Here is a 16,240-nt window from a genome sequence, read left to right as displayed (position 1 = left end):
ACATAAATTAAAAGTTGATTGTATAATTAAAAAAAAATAATTTATTATGCACACGTTAGATCCTACAGATGTAAATCGATACAAGTGAGATTAAATTAATTACTGAAGTGTATGTGTGTATGCGTTAGTGGTACTGCTTGAAATAGTTCATTTATTTGTTATGAAAAAAAAAAAAAAAAAAAAAAAATAAATAAATAAATAAATAAATAAATAAATAAAATAAAAAAAAAATTGCAGTTTCTATTTCATTAATTATGTTTCTAATCTCATGTAACGATAAACCATTAACCGATTTTTAATATACAAAGTAAATTCATCACTAAAAAAAAAAAAAAAGCACTGAGTCCTCTTCTTTGTCGTTCCCCTACTGCTTCTGCTGCCGCTGTTGACAGAAATCTGTATCCCTCGCACTTTGCTCTTAATTCAATAACTAAAGATGTACAGACAAGTTGTCAATTGATAAGTTCACTTCCGATTCCGATTCCAAGCCGTCGATGTCCTTCACTGCTCCTCCATAATTGCCAGATCCTCTCAAATGGCTTCAAATTAACGCCAGGAAAACTTCCAGAGTACTGAGGACACTAGGAAAATTGATCGTAGCTCAATTCCTCGAAGAATGCTGATGTAAATACTATTAGAAATATATTTAGACAGATATATGTATATATGATTTGATATTGATGTTTAATCTTGAAATTAACATGGTGAATAGCGTCGTCTTGTCGGTCGTGTCCGCAATAATATTATTCACAATTATTATAAATATCTATTTATGTGTATGTACATAAATTTACGTAAATAATTACAATCGAAATGAAGCAGTAGTTTGGAAAAAAACACTTTTTTAAAGGTTTTATCCGTCATTCATACTGCATTAGAATCTTCTTGAAGCATCTTCATATTTTTCATTCATAAAAAATTTTATTCAACCCACTCAAAGATCTTTTACGTATCACGTAACGTCTTGTGTATGAGTATATTGATAAAAGCTGAGCCAAATATCCCCGGAAAACAGTCCCGAGGGTTTAAGCTCATGTCAAGATGAAAATTTGATCGAAATGCTTGGCCAATAAAAGCCTCATTATATGTATAAAAAAATTATATACATACATTTATATAAATATATACATTATATATAGTTTTTGCTACTTATATATAATATATATATATATATATATATATATATATATATATATATATATATATATATATATATGTATATATATATAACATTCATTAAAATTTATATACACAATTAATCAAATGTACATATGTACATGCCGCGATAAAGCACGAGGTTTTCTCCTATTACGAGCAAGTGTTTTTTTTTTTTTTTTTTTTTTTTTAATAATTTTGTTTTGTTTTAACAAGAGGGATAACGAATTTTGTTGGTATTTTTTTTTTACCAACCACCTAAACTACTACTGCTCGCCTTGCAATCAAGAAGCCGTCGCTCGGAATCGGCATAATTAAGACCAAAATCACTGACAAATTCATAAAACTTGTCCAAAGATTGAAACGCCAATTCCGTAATGATGAAATCAACAGCCAAATTTTGCCGATAGCTAAACAGCAGAAAAATAAATCCATTAGATACAGTTTAATTATAATATATTAAGTAATTAGAAAAAAGAATTATAAGAATTTTTATGAATAATTTCATAAATTATTCATAAGTTTTTTTTTTTTTAAACTCTTCTGTAACGATGGCCTGAAACATAAATCTTGGATTTGTTAGACATATAAACGAGGATAATAGGAATGAGTACAATCTGCTTAAACAATTATCAATCGATCACTAATCTGGAAATGAAATGTAAATGAAGAGAAAAATAAAGTACATGAAAAAATAAATGAAATAAAAGTTATAAAAAGTAAACGATAAATTAAATTATCTAACCAATATTTTTTGTTATAAAAAAAATTGGAAAGAAATGGACGAATAAAATAATATACATACGACTTAATCATGGTCTTCAGAGCGTTTTTACGCTCACGAGCAATGAACCAATCCATAAGGAATGCCGCCATACGCGGAGCAGTTTTATATAGTTTGAAGAAAACGTGAAAATTACCCAGCCACCACGCAGAACGTACTTTAAGTGCGTGTTTAATACACTCATCTTTCTTGTCATCTTTTGTCATTGCAGCCAATATCGTAGTCAAGTCTAAAAATTAAAAAATAATTAACAACCATTCAACTAAAGATTATATGAAGTAAATGACCCAGTTATTGACAGTTGCAATTTTATTTTAATTAAAAAAAAGCGCCATTCGGTCATACCCGACATGAATTATAAATTTTAAGATAATTGATTTTTTGAAATCATATTGTTTTTTTAATTAAAATAAAATTGCAAGTGTCAAACAACTAGACCAGTGTCAGTAACTGGGTCTTTTATCTTAAGCAAAAAATTACTGTAATTAAAAAATATACCCTGCGTATTTTTAGTAAATATGTAGTAGAGAATACGATAAGCTACAAATTCGCAACGATTATCACCACCAACATCTTGGTACAGCATTCTTAACTGCGTCTGGCATTGATTAAACTCTTCATGATCTCCTCGCTCAAGTGCAACGCGGGCGTGAGTCTCATAAACATGAACCGTAAAGGAGTCTCTGATTCCTTGTACAGTCAAATCTTGACGTATGGACTTGAGTTGGTCGCAGGCGTATCTGTAGTCTTGCTCAGACACCCAGCGTTTTTTCACATGAACCAGAGAAGACTGAAGAACACTTACCGGTCGTACTGCCGATGGAGCTGGAGCCTAAATAAAATAAAAATAAAAAAATAATAAATAATTATAAATAAAGCTATAATAAATATGTGATAAAATAACTTACAGAGGTAAGACGCAGATAAGGTTTCTCAAGATCTTTGCATGTACCAATGATATGTAATCCTGTGAAATCAAAGTCTGCTGTATCATCTTTAACAACAACGGTCCTGCTAACAGAATCATGAAAACGAGCTGCCCGTTGCTGTAGTTTTTCCTTCGATCCTAATTCCTCAGCATTGCCTGTAGCTAAACCAAATTCAGAATAGAAATGTGACTTAGGTTGTTTATTCTTCTTAGATTTTTTCACGCTATGATTATCCTTGTTGCGATTATTAGTTTTTTTAGAGGATTTTGAAGAAGACGACGATTTGTAATCATGACTACCACCACGATCACTGGTACTCGAGGATGAGGAACTGCTACGTCGGTATTTACGTGACGGTGGGCTAATACTGCGCGAACGCGACCTTGATTTAGATTTTGATCGCGTGCGTGACTTTGATCTTCGATGCCCTGATGATGATAGACGTGCCCCTAGACGTGCACCAAGTGACGTCGAGAGACCGCCTGGCCTACGTAAATTATTACTCATAGTAATAGTCAATGAGTTATTAGATGCTTTTACAATTGGGCTTTTGGCCTTAATCGTCATTGTCATACGCTCGCTGTGGATACTTGGTAGTGGTTCTATGTCCCAATCCTTAACCCAAAGCGAACCGTCATTTGCCGCGCGTGTTATTTTACCCTTTAAAATGATCTCAACCTGATCCTTGTCTACAGCCGTCTTACATTTTTCATAACAGCGATTAACATAATTTTTTAAACTATCGGGCCAATCACCCCCAGGACTGGGATTTGATGTCGTTACCGGAGCTGCTTTGGTAGTAGTGTTGCTGTTGATAGAAGGTTTGATGCTACCTACCGTGGATTTTTTTGAATTTATTTGAGAAAGTTGTGCGTTCGTCGGTGAAGACGAAGAGACAATTGAAGCTGGGACTACCGGAACGTCGGGGGTTTTCATCGCTGGTGGGGCTGATTTTGGAAGTGGCGCGATAACTTCGCTGGGAGGCAACGGAGGTAAACTGTCGGGTTTTATATCTGTTCCCGGAGTAAAAGTTGTAACTACGTTATTTCCCTGAAATGAGTTGTTGTTCATCTGAGAAGCTGTTACGTATTTATTCTTTCGTCTCTTCTTCTTGGCTGCTCCACTGTTACCAGTTGGTACTGAACCTAGGCCAGTTTTCTTGTTTGGCGAGTTGAATCTTATCGGCTGTTGTCCATTATTGAATTCTATTCATTAAAATAAATTATTAATACACAAAAATTTTAATCTGATAAATAATTAAAAAATATAATACTTACGTGACATGTCATTTTGATCAGTCCATCCTCCATAATTTGCTTGGTAATACATAAACATCTGTTGCTGATTCTGTAATAGAGTCTGAGGTTGATTATTATGCTGAGGTGGTGGTTGAGTAGGAGGTGGCGGTCCTGGAGGCAAAGGAGGGAGATCTGCATCATCATCTAGAACCATTGGCTGGATAGGCTGCTGCGATTGCTGTACTTGAGACTTGTTGCTCTGGGTGTTTTGAACACTCTGCTGCTGTTGAGGTTGCTGCTGCTGCTGCTGCTGCTGCTGCTGCTGCTGTTGAGGGGGAATCTGTTGACCATTAAAAGCTGATCCGTATGCCGTCATAATTTCTGGAGGGTAGTAATACATTTGTCCTTGAGGGTTGTAGCCTTGCGGATACATCTGACTGTTATATTTAAAAAAAAAAAAAAAAAAAAATGATGAAATTAAATTTAGCAGATATTTGATCATTTTTAGAATTTTTTTAACAAATAAATTATGGCAAAAAAAATTGACATTTAGAAATTTTGAAAAATTAAAAATGCAATTTTTTAAAATTAATTTTTTTATTGAATAAAATTTAAAAATTCTCTCATGACTGCTAACTTTAATGTCGATGAGAATCAATTTAGCAAATAATAATTAATTTAAAGAATTTTTTTAACAAACAAATTATGGCAAAAAAAATGAGAACAAAAAATTGACATTTGGAAAATTAAAAAATGAAATTTTTCAAAAATAATTTTTTGGAGAAAATTTATTTATTAAAAAAAATAAAAAAATTATATTGACAGCTAACTTTAATATCATTTAATGTCGTAAAAAAAATGTTAAAACCTCGCCATAATTTTTGGAGCAAAAATAAACTTACTTGGGAAAACCTTGATACTGGTGCATATTTGCTGGTTGTGGAGGATACTGCCAAACCATGTTAGCCATCGGGTTGGGATTAAACTGTGCGTTAAAGTGCTGCTGCTGCTGCTGTGACTGCTGCTTTTGTTGGGATGCGACAACCTCGCTTTCCGACATGCCTGATCAATGTGTTTCAGACCAACTGAAACCCACTCGTAGACCTACTGGTTGTAATCAAACGTGTGTGAATATGTTTCCTATAATTATATCCTTACTCTATCTTCTTAATTAACTACACATTTAAAATATATAGATATATAATATTTAATTCGATAATTATACAAATTATTATTTTTCTGTTTAAATTAATTGAACCATTAACACGGAACAACACAGTTAAATAAATAACGATCAATTAACACATAGTGAACACACAAATATGGCTGCGAAAAATATGTAACATTTGCGCTCCGAACTAGTCTTCGCTCTTCCTTTCACTTACAATTTGCAAACGCTCAAGACGAATGACCCTTTATGATGTCTCTTCTTTGTCAATTACTCAATAGAATTGTCCAGTGTCGCCGGTAGAATTACCAAAAAAATTAACTTTACTTAACCGATAAAGTAAATTGGCGGGATTTAATCCAATCATTGTTTTCATTGTTGACATTTACTTGTACACTGCACAGTTTATTATTTTAATTTATTTTTTCTTTTTATTAGTTAATTAATTTTTTTCTGTTAAATTTAACATTAAATTAAAGCACAAATTTTTATTCCTTAAATATTAAATAAATAATTCTAATTATTTTTTACTTTATTAAAATTTTTCATTTTAATAGGTTATAAAATTAATTTTATAAACAATGTCTGATGCTAAATTAATTAAAAATATACAAAGTACATTTTCAATGTATGGTTTTGTTATCACAAGGTATGTAAATAATTTCAATATGATTTAAAACACAATGTAAATGATGGCATTAAAGTTAGCAGTCATTAGAGAATTTTTTAATTTTTTTAACAAACAAATTTGTTCCAAAAAATGATTTTAAAAAAATTGCATTTTTTATTTTTTTTTTTTTTAATTTCTACATGTCAATTATTTTTACCATAATTTATTTGTTAAAAAAAATTCTAAAAATTATTTAATATCTGCTAAATTTATTATGACATTAAAGTCAGCTGTCACTTGATAATTTTTTTATTTTCTTTAACAAAGAATTTTATTCTAAATAATTATTTTTAAAAAATTGCATTTTTAATTTATTAAACTTTCTACAAGTCCATTTTTTTAATAATTTTTTTTTGCTATGATTTATTTGTTAAAGAAAATAAAAAAATTGTGAAATGACAGCTAAATTTATTTTCATATGTAAATGATAAATAATTAATGACGTTTAAGTTAGCAATCACTTTACCATTAAAAAAATTTTTTTAACACCAAATTTAATTTAATATAAATTTAATAAATAATAATAATAATAATAATAATAATAATAATAATAATAATAATAATAATAATAAAATAATGTTTTTTTAGGGAAGTAAGTACTTATGTAGCTAGACAATTAAAATCTATTGAAGCTGATGAACGAGAAGAATGGCTGATAAGAATAACAGATCAATTGTCAAATTTAAATTTGGAATCACCACATATTACATTGAACCATGTTGTAGATGCAATAAAAGAGTGCTTGAGGCCTCAAGATTCTCTACAGGATTCAGAAACAATTTTCAATGTGATAAATGCTACAGAAATTCCTAAAGTTGTTTATGATATTGAAAAAAAGAAATTTGTATTAGAAAAAGCATCATCCGAGTTATTTGGTGATGCTAATAGTAAGTCCAGTATTTTTCGCGATCGTCTCGAGTTACTGAAGCAAGTAACGCTTAAGCAGGAACCGTTTGCTCCAAGGAAATTGGGTGAAGTCGATGTTGAAAAATATGAACTGACTCCCATTGAATATTTATTGAGTAACTGCAGTAAACCTGGAGAAGTTTATGTTATGGGAGTATTATCCCAGCTTACTGAAGGGCAGTTTTATTTGGAAGATAGCGATGGATCCGTTAAACTTACTCTCAAGAAAACAATATCCTTTTATAAATACTTTTTTTTTTCTTTATTTAAAAAATTTTAATACTAATTTAAAATTAGTATGCCCGAATAATTAAATGAAATAATTTTCCTTAATTTAAAAATAAACTTTCGCATCAGGTTTAATCGCAGAAGGATGTGTAGTACTAGCAAGAGGAATTTATGAAGATGGTTTTTTAATTGTACGAGAAATGGGTTTACCACCAGCAGAACTAACAACAGAGTCACGAGTGTCATTTGGAGCTGACAATACGTTTGGTGGTCCTCACAAAACTTCTTTAAAATTGTCCGAAAAATTAAAAATATACGAACAATCGCACAGTATGAATATGATTGTATTTTTATCAGATGTATGGCTAGATAGCACCGAAGTTGTTGATAAATTGCATGTGATAATGGAAGGTTACTCAGAGGATCCACCTGTGGCATTTGTACTCTGCGGGCATTTTTTGTCATCACCACCGAGTTATTCGAGCGCACAAAAATTAAAAGAAGGATTTAGAAATTTGTCTCAAATGATAAAACAATATCCAGATATTCATAAATACTCGAAATTTGTTTTTGTACCGGGACCACTAGACTTGGGTGCTCCTAAAATTTTACCAAGAGGCCCATTGCCTAAAACACTTCTCGCTGATTTTATCAAAGCAGTACCTAATACTATTTTAGCCACTAATCCATGTAGGATACAATATTGTACTAAAGAAATAGTGGTACTGCGCGAAGATATTCTTACTAAATTTTGTCGACATACATTCCGTTATCCAGAGACTGGCCATGTTTGGGATCACGTAAGTAATTGATCTCCCAGGTTTGAATCATAAATTAATTACATTAAACAATCCTTTAAATTTTATTGACAGAATTCAATTTAATTTAATTTAAATTAAATGTAGGCCTGCATACATACAATTAAATTACTTTTATTTCAGTACGCAAGATCAATTATTTGTCAGTCACACTTGACCCCAATGAGTTTACCAGTGGTACCAGTATACTGGAAGTATGATCATACATTACAATTATATCCGTCGCCAGATCTTATTGTTGCAGCCGATCAATTTCAAGCATACTCTACCAGTTATATGAATTGTAAAGTAATTAATCCTGGTACATTTTTACGTAATAATTTTTCATTCAAGGTTTATAAACCTGGTAATGATGAAGTTGAAGAATGTGAAGTACCAGCAGACGACGATGTATAAATTTACATTGATTAATCTTAATAAATATATTTTTAATTATGAATAAATTTAGTTTTATAACCTCTTTGAAATTTCTTTATTTTTTTCTGTAATAAAATCTACTGTTTATAGATTTACAATACTTTGGGAGACATTGTTCGTTTTTTTTTTTTTTTTTTTATTAATTAATTAATAACAATAGCGAACTTAAATTAATAGTATTTGTTTTTTTATTAAATTACGGAAAAATTAAAAAATAAGTTCAATAATTATCAGATACTGAGTTATTTTAAATCGCTGATACAATTAAATACAAGATAATAGTAATATTAAAATTATTTATAATTGCAATAAGTCATTATATATAGGATTGTATCATAATAGGATTGTATCGCTTTATATAAATGATAAAAAAAATTAATATCCTCAGGTAAATATGTAGATAATACATAAAAAAAAAACAATCCTGATAACAATTACTCAATTTAACTTATTTAAATCTAAATTTCGTAGATAACTTACTGTTAAAAATGAATTAACCATTCAATTGATATTGTTGGAAAAATACATGAGCTTTGAAGAAAAATACCGTAATTCATTTCTCTATTTAAAAATTTTTTTTTTACAAACTATCTTATTTATAGTTTAATATTCTTATATAAATCTCAATTTACATATTAATATTGAAACTGTAAAATATCTAAATTTAATTAATTAATTAACTAACTAGAGAATTTAAATAATTTAAATTATAAAGCCATTAATAAAACTAATGGCAAATATTTAAAATATTATTTATAAGACTGGTCTAATGAAGTTAATACAAATTTATTTATTCTATCTAATAATTATTATTATCAGTAGGATCAGTTAAGACAGTGATGAAATGCTAAGTATTGCGTTGATCAAGAAAACAAATTAAAAAGTAGAGACAACAAAGAGAAAAAAGAAAAAATAAACTTATAAATAGATAAAATTCAATGGATGTATTGTTGAATACTAAAATAGAGAAAAAAAATTAGCATAAGAGTTCATTGCACTTTTTTGATTCAACATAAACATTGAATTAAATTTTAACGTGAGACTAAATATCATTCAATTCCTGCACATTATTATACGTCAGTATATAATATACATTTATTTTTATTTGATAATACTTGTTTTGTATTCAATCGAGTTTTTTTTTTTTTTTTTAATAATTATTTACAATATTTTTTAATAATTGTATTTATGAGTGGAAGAGTGGGTTTCTAGTTTCAAAAATCACATTAACTCAGTTATAAAAAAATTAATTAATTACAAGCGGCATCACATATTTCAAATAAAGTAAAATTAACTTAAAGGATTTCGTTTATCTTTTTCTTTCTCATATTTCTGACAAGCTTTAGATCGTTCCGCGGCATCAAAGTACCAAAGCGTAATTGCGTATCTAGTTTTATACGCAGGTTGAACTTCATGAGGATTTCTTCTATCTGACCAGAAGAATATAATTCTATCAAAAAGTGGCTCAATATTTGCTACTTGATCCTTCCAACCTTCCGGAAATATTCTCAGCAATCCTCCATTTTCCTAAAATATTAAAAATAAAAATAAATAAAATTGCAATGCACGGCAACATTTAATACAAAATTACTTGGTGGTATTAATAAAAGCCGACGCATCGATACTCAACCGACACTACAATACATTGAATAAAAATATAAATAGTAACGATAGTCTGCACGTAGAGAGACATCTAAACCGTTGTTGGATGCTATTCTACAATTTTAATGACACTATTTCTGAGTTCTTTTCATTGTATCTTAAACGTGATGATACAAGTAATTTATTTATTGATACAAGTGCTGCTAAACTAATTATCATTATCATTTTTATTATTAATCACCTTGCAATCATTACTTTACAACGCATTAAATTAGTTTACTGTCTACTTAATGTAATGATTATTGCTGAATAATATTTACAATGATAACTACTATTATCTATAACTACTACTATTATGTTTACTAGACTATTGGAATTTCCGGTAAGATAAAAAGATATCGAGTGAATTACTAATTAAAATAACTACAAAAAAACATCTACGTAATGTTTTTAATAATTATCTTAATCCTTAGGTAAATTATTTTTTTTAATTTCGTTTAACTTTTCAATTAGATTATTTTATCGGTAAATAAATTAATGCGTCCTTGACCAAAATGTCTCCGAGTAAATATATTTATAATTACTAATGCAAATATTCATTTTTGTTTCCGTATTTTTTTTTTTTTTACTTTTTATTTATTTTTCAAAGTAAAAATTTTTATTTAAAAAAATAATTTAATTTTTTTTTATCATTAATTTACGATCCAAAAATTAGTAACTAAAAATAGTTTAGAAGAAAATAAAAAAAAATAGACTTACAATAGTATTCCAATTAATATTGAGGTAATAAATAGCAGTTATGCATCTGCCGTCACGATTTGGATTGTCTACATGTTTAACATAATGAGAACCGTCTCCTGGATAACAAGCTAACATGGCCTGAAAAATAAATACATAATCAATAAGTAGACAGATAAAATATTCAACATTAGTATAAATAAATTAAATAATCGTATTTGTTCCAATTAAATAGTTGAATAAAATGTGGAAAGTATTAAACAATTCACAGAATCGTCATTTGATTTTTATCAACACTAATGTTTACAGGAAGACACTTCATAGAACGGAAAATATTTCTATGAATAGTAATAATTACAATAGTAATATACGTAGTTTTATTACTCAGATATCAAAAGAACAAAAGATTATTTTTTTATTTTTTTTTTCCAATGCTATGTGATGCAGCCCATTAAATGTTTCACAATAGATTATAGAAAAAAAATTCTGTTTTTATTTTTTTATCATTAATTTAACATTAGTGCTATATTTATTGAGGTAAAAGAAAAACAGAATATGGAAGCGTTGCGCTGAAAGTAGATGTTTCTTAAAACGTTTCTTTGGTCACGTAGACCATTTTTGATACGCCTTTCCCTTGTTACATACGTGCATTCAATACAGAACCGAGTCATCACCCCAGCTGGGTAAAAGACCATTAAAAAACACGAACAGTTAGTAACTAGTAACTTATAACATAATTTTACCTTATAAAATTACTACAAAGTCAATATTTAAGGATGTATATAGGTGTGAACTACAATTTTTCGTGGATCAATACTATTATAAACGCGTCATTGCAATAGATTAACCTTTTTTAAATTCTTCCTTTCAAAATAGTTAAATTCAATCGAGTATTTTATGCCAAGTACATAAAGGTTCGTTTGAATATTTAAATTCAAGGTTTTACCACCACTTCAATAACCTTCGCCCAATTTTTACTCAGACCTTGAGTGAGTACGGCTTGGTAGAAAAATTACATACTCCATTTAAAATAAATATTTTTTTTTAATTTGAATTTTGTAAAGCATAATTAAATTTAATGTATGTGAAATATTATACTCAAAATAAATAAATAAAAATATTTCAATGAAGCTATATACATTTATAAATAGCATAAAGTGTATTATTTATTTTGAGTGCAAACAAAAAAACTAAAAGTCTAGAGGATAACACTATCAATGTAAACACATGTTAGTATACATGATAAATTAGCCACCGTCGAGTCAGTTAGCTGGTGTATATTCTAGTATTTAAATTCTTACATTAACTTATGATAAATTAAGTATTTCACAAAATTATAATTTTTAGTTATTAAAAACGCCCTGGCTGAGAGGGGGCGATGCCATCGATTACTTTGCTATCATTCAACTGTTGGACTAAAAAATTTTATATCATCAGTAATTTTAATGAATTAAAAGTAAAAAATTCTGATCTTGATATTTTTTTAATTCAAGTGAAAAAGTCTTGATTATTGTAAAGAAAATTTAATGAGTAACGAGACAGCAGAGAATAAAGTACTTGTAACTATCTCAACTATTATCTAAATTAAAATTAAAAAAAAAATATACTGTGATATCGATCGTACCATTAGTGATATTTATTTACTATAACTTTATTGTGAAACGAACAATAATGACCAAAGGACATTTGGAGGTCATTTACAACAAATGATATTTTATTATTATTGAAGTTAATTACATTTATCTTTAAAAATTTAATAAGTTTTTCAGGTACTTAAACGTATTAATTTAATTGCTATTAAATAAATGATGGAAATAACCGATGAAGTAACAAATTATTAAAACATTGTTTATGTACCAACTTATTAAAGTAATAATGTAATTTTATAAAATACTGACAAAGTATGAACGTAGCTATAAATTTTAATAAAAATAAAACTCTTACAAATTCGATACGAATATAAATTTTCGCAAATTTTCTCGAGGTCAATTTAATTATAGCAATGACGTGTACAAGTGAAAAAATTTTCCGTAGATGATATTTTAAAAGTAAAAAAAGATAAATAATTATTATTTATTTTTTTTTTTCAATAACGCGTGCTTGTAATTATAAAGAATGACAAAGAAAAAAATAACCGTGGAGTTTGTAAAACATTTTAAAATTCTTCATCGACTCCTATCCGGCATCTCTTTAGTCTCATTACAATTTCACCTTGCAGAAGGTTACGTGACGTTGAAGAAAAAAGAGAAAGACGAAAAAAAGATTTAAACTCGATAAAATGTAATGATAAATTGAGTGTTCGAGTGCTTATTATTAGTTGGTTAAAATCTTTTAATCTTCAATATAGGTTTTACATATCACGCTAAGGTGCACGCGGGTGGCTTCTAATAACGAAAAGAAAAACCGAGAGAAGGGGGTTGTGGCGTACGTGACCGATTCTACAGTTATATATAATTATCTTTTAAAGTGAACCACATATTTGCAATGTTCAATCTCTCAAAAATACATGTTTATCATCGTGAGCCAGCTTATCGAACTTAGAGTATTAAATTTTAATCACTCAAAATAATTAGTTGACGATAGACTTCCGGATTTAAAGACGAAAAAAATTTTGTGGTAAATGAATCCAAGAAAAGTTATTCATAACTCTAGGTCTTCCTTGTTCGTTCAGATATAATGACCGCAGTCTGACTTTGCTTTGTCTTATTGCAATTTAGTAATTGTTTACTTTCTGAGCAATTGGGAAGAAAAATATTATATATTAAAATTTAACCTTCAACAATCATCAACCATAAAATATTGAAGATTTTTATTAAGCTCATTAAGCATTTCTATGATAAAATATTATTTTACTGAGTATTTATTTATATCGCAATTCCGATGGTATTCCAAAACTTGGTCAATGAAATAAATTAAAATTCTTAAAATAGATATTAGTCATGCTATATTTACAAATGATTGTATTTAATGATTTAAAAAATTTTTCATTTAAAATACCTGTAAAATAAAAAGAAATTGTATTTTAAACTAAAATATGAATATGATGATTTATAACAAAAAATAGAGTAAATAAAAAATTAAAAAATAGTCACCTTAGTTCTTCCGTTGATAGTGTAATTTCCCAAAGTACCATTTTTTTGCATCTTATTAGCTTTCACAATAATAGCATCAACTTGAGAAATAAGCATACCAATATTTTTACACTCACTTTCTTTTCCATCAATCCACAATATTTTATCACCTCTAATTGATTGAGAATTTCTAAGACTAGCTTTATTAGACACTAATTGACCGGCTTGAAACATCCCAGAATCGTACATACTTAAAACTTCTTTAAACACCGCGAGACCCCTGTCAGGACCAAGAAAACCGTCAACAACACAAACTCCGTACGTATTCATATCGTAAATAACATTTGAACAAATGTCTTCAAGAGTTTTATTGTCACCATTATTTCTACCCCTACACCCAAAAGGAGAAATAACGTCGAGGTCTCCTCTGAGGACAACTTCTGGAAAATTCTTCATCGCGTCGTGTTGCAACGAAGTATCAGAAATGACACCTTCCGCTTTTTCACTAGAATTTGAAATTTTTTGGGGTGGAATACGATTCATCAATTTAGCGGTCGCACTTAATAATATCTCTCCTCTAAATTTTCCGGTAAACTTTTACTATCCGTGTCTCCTTTATCTTCTGGTGAGCTTCCATTAGATTTTAATTTTCTTTTCGCAGGTGCAATATTTTTACTAATTTGGTTTATTATATTAATACCTTTCGTATTGTTTAATTCTGTGAACAATAAAATCAATTACAATCATTAGAATGAAAATACTGTAGATGTCTTGAATTTATAAGTAAAATATTCTCAGTAAAAAAAAAAAAAATAAAAATAAATAATTATTATCACGGCTGCCCAATTTTAAAACGCAGTAACTGCAAAATTTTTATGCCTTATTTTTTTAAATATTCCTTAGACCTTAATTTCAAGTATTTTTTCTTAAGAATATTTATATTCAAGTATTTTCTATTCATAAATCAAATTTTTCATCAATTTGGCAGTTACTATGTTTTGAAATTGAACAGCCGATAATTGCATGAATATTTACTTAAAATACATACCCCGAGTACATTGATTACTTTTTTCATCGACATTAACTGGTGACGTCTGCTGCGGTATAAATCGTGAAAAAATCTCACTGTTGCTGTGATTAATAGTTAGGTTAACCAATGTTTTACTATCTGTCAAACAATCGGACGATTCGTGGCTCAATGAAGGTCCCACTTTAATTCTGCTATTTCTATCATTTAAACAAACACCACCAGCAGAATGAACATCAGCATCATCTGGAAATATCAATGCTGTTGGTGATAAACGTGATGAAGGAGATGTGGACGAAGATAATGAATCGTTAATACAATTAACTTTATGTTTCTTCCAATCAATTTTTTGGTGTTCTTTTGAACAATAAAAAATATTTTTACACCTAGAACACCTTTGTAAAAAACCTTTTTTGTTACAAACAGCACAAGACGGCTGTTGACACTTTAGTGATGATGAACGATTAACACCGTTTTCTGAGGATATTCCTACCCGACTACTGACTCGATGAGACATATTACTCAGTTTTATTTACGTCTATACAATTATCAGCAACGACGACATTTTTACAAGCACCATAGTCACATACGCCACCCGCTTCCGCGATATTCACACGACTCAATTCGTTGCAACTCGTAACTCAATGTATATAGCATGGAACCTAGACGGCGAGTTGTTGGTTTATCAACTGTGTGTTTGGCTGTATGTACACGACCTGACGCTGAAATTAAACAAGTGTATGTAGACCATCGCAGTAAGAATGAACAAAAATTACGAATAGTAAATGCTATCTATCTATAGTCATATTTACTCATGTTATTATTGTATATACTTACAAACATGCGTATAACATACCTTTTAGATTACTATCTTTACAACTGATGATTCATTTTTTTTTATAATACTGAAGTTAGCCGTCAGCTGTCAATTTTTAAAATTTTTTTAACAAATTAATTACAATAAAAAAGTGCTTATAAAAATTTTCACTTGTAATTTTTACACGTCGAACTTTTTAATTAATTTAATTGCTATAAAATTTTTAATATCTGTCAACTTCAGTGTTATATTTTTTTAATTATTTTTAAAAGTTTGTTTATATGGTGTCCAAACATATAAATTAATTGTAGTACATAAATTATACTTGCTCTTTTTTTGTATAATCATAATTGATTTTTTTTATTCTCAAACTGTAATAAGCAAAGAAAAAACTCAAATTTAATAGGTTAGGAAAAAATACAACTTGTAAGTTGTAAGAGATATATCATTACCATATGAAAATTAACTTAGCCGATAGTTGATAATTTTAAGAATTTTTGTAATTTTTGTAACAAATAAATTATGGCAAAAAAAAATTTATACAAAAAATTGACATTAAAAAATTAAAAAAAACTACGAATGCAATTTTTTGGAGCAAATTTATTAGTTAAAAAAAATTAATAAATTGTCAAATGACAGCAAACTTTAATGTCATCATTACCATACATAGCT

General features: G+C 28.6%; 3 protein-coding genes across 4 annotated transcripts; 1 reads left to right on the top strand and 2 right to left on the bottom strand.

Annotated features, from left to right (window-relative positions):
• Positions 1-1,321: 1,321 nt before the first annotated feature.
• Positions 1,322-5,492, bottom strand: LOC141530708 (leukocyte receptor cluster member 8 homolog). 2 transcript variants are annotated; one of them, XM_074247983.1, is made up of 6 exons: positions 5,009-5,492; positions 4,146-4,543; positions 2,848-4,073; positions 2,438-2,771; positions 1,961-2,168; positions 1,322-1,565 (listed from the first exon to the last, which is right to left on the bottom strand). In XM_074247983.1, exons 1-6 carry the CDS (start codon positions 5,164-5,166, stop codon positions 1,403-1,405), a joined length of 2,487 nt encoding a protein of 828 aa, XP_074104084.1. In that variant the 5' UTR covers positions 5,167-5,492; the 3' UTR covers positions 1,322-1,402. The 2 variants fall into 2 exon arrangements, with proteins under 2 accessions (XP_074104084.1, XP_074104083.1); XM_074247982.1 differs by having other exon boundaries at positions 1,322-2,168.
• A 176-nt stretch (positions 5,493-5,668) lies between these two features.
• On the top strand, positions 5,669-8,339 carry Dnapol-epsilon58 (DNA polymerase epsilon subunit 2). Its single transcript, XM_074247832.1, has 4 exons — positions 5,669-5,923; positions 6,533-7,084; positions 7,197-7,878; positions 8,020-8,339. Exons 1-4 carry the CDS (start codon positions 5,856-5,858, stop codon positions 8,290-8,292), a joined length of 1,575 nt encoding a protein of 524 aa, XP_074103933.1. The 5' UTR covers positions 5,669-5,855; the 3' UTR covers positions 8,293-8,339.
• A 710-nt stretch (positions 8,340-9,049) lies between these two features.
• Positions 9,050-15,490, bottom strand: LOC141530622 (egl nine homolog 1-like). The gene is given in 6 exon segments (XM_074247830.1): positions 9,050-9,840; positions 10,675-10,794; positions 13,746-14,297; positions 14,300-14,442; positions 14,773-14,997; positions 15,070-15,490. Coding segments are annotated over 6 exon segments (1,476 nt in total). The 5' UTR covers positions 15,269-15,490; the 3' UTR covers positions 9,050-9,603.
• Positions 15,491-16,240: the final 750 nt, after the last annotated feature.

The sequence above is a fragment of the Cotesia typhae genome, unplaced genomic scaffold, assembly GCF_013202065.1.
Source record: "Cotesia typhae breed Kobodo isofemale line unplaced genomic scaffold, CoteBio_Ctyphae contig_5, whole genome shotgun sequence".
NCBI lineage: Eukaryota > Metazoa > Arthropoda > Insecta > Hymenoptera > Braconidae > Cotesia > Cotesia typhae.
This window is presented reverse-complemented; position numbering and strand designations above follow the sequence as displayed.

Excerpts from the sequence above, each read along its gene's own strand:
- LOC141530708 (XM_074247982.1), bottom strand. The coding sequence starts at position 5,166 with ATGTCGGAAAGCGAGGTTGTCGCATCCCAACAAAAGCAGCAGTCACAG. Across the intron at positions 2,772-2,847 it reads CTTATCTGCGTCTTACCTCT|GCTCCAGCTCCATCGGCAGT; the intron begins GTAAGTTATTTT and ends TATTTTATTTAG. Across the intron at positions 2,169-2,437 it reads ATTTACTAAAAATACGCAGG|ACTTGACTACGATATTGGCT; the intron begins GTATATTTTTTA and ends TTTAATTTTTAG.
- Dnapol-epsilon58 (XM_074247832.1), top strand. The coding sequence starts at position 5,856 with ATGTCTGATGCTAAATTAATTAAAAATATACAAAGTACATTTTCAATG. Across the intron at positions 5,924-6,532 it reads TATGGTTTTGTTATCACAAG|GGAAGTAAGTACTTATGTAG; the intron begins GTATGTAAATAA and ends ATGTTTTTTTAG. Across the intron at positions 7,085-7,196 it reads CTTACTCTCAAGAAAACAAT|TTTCGCATCAGGTTTAATCG; the intron begins ATCCTTTTATAA and ends TTAAAAATAAAC.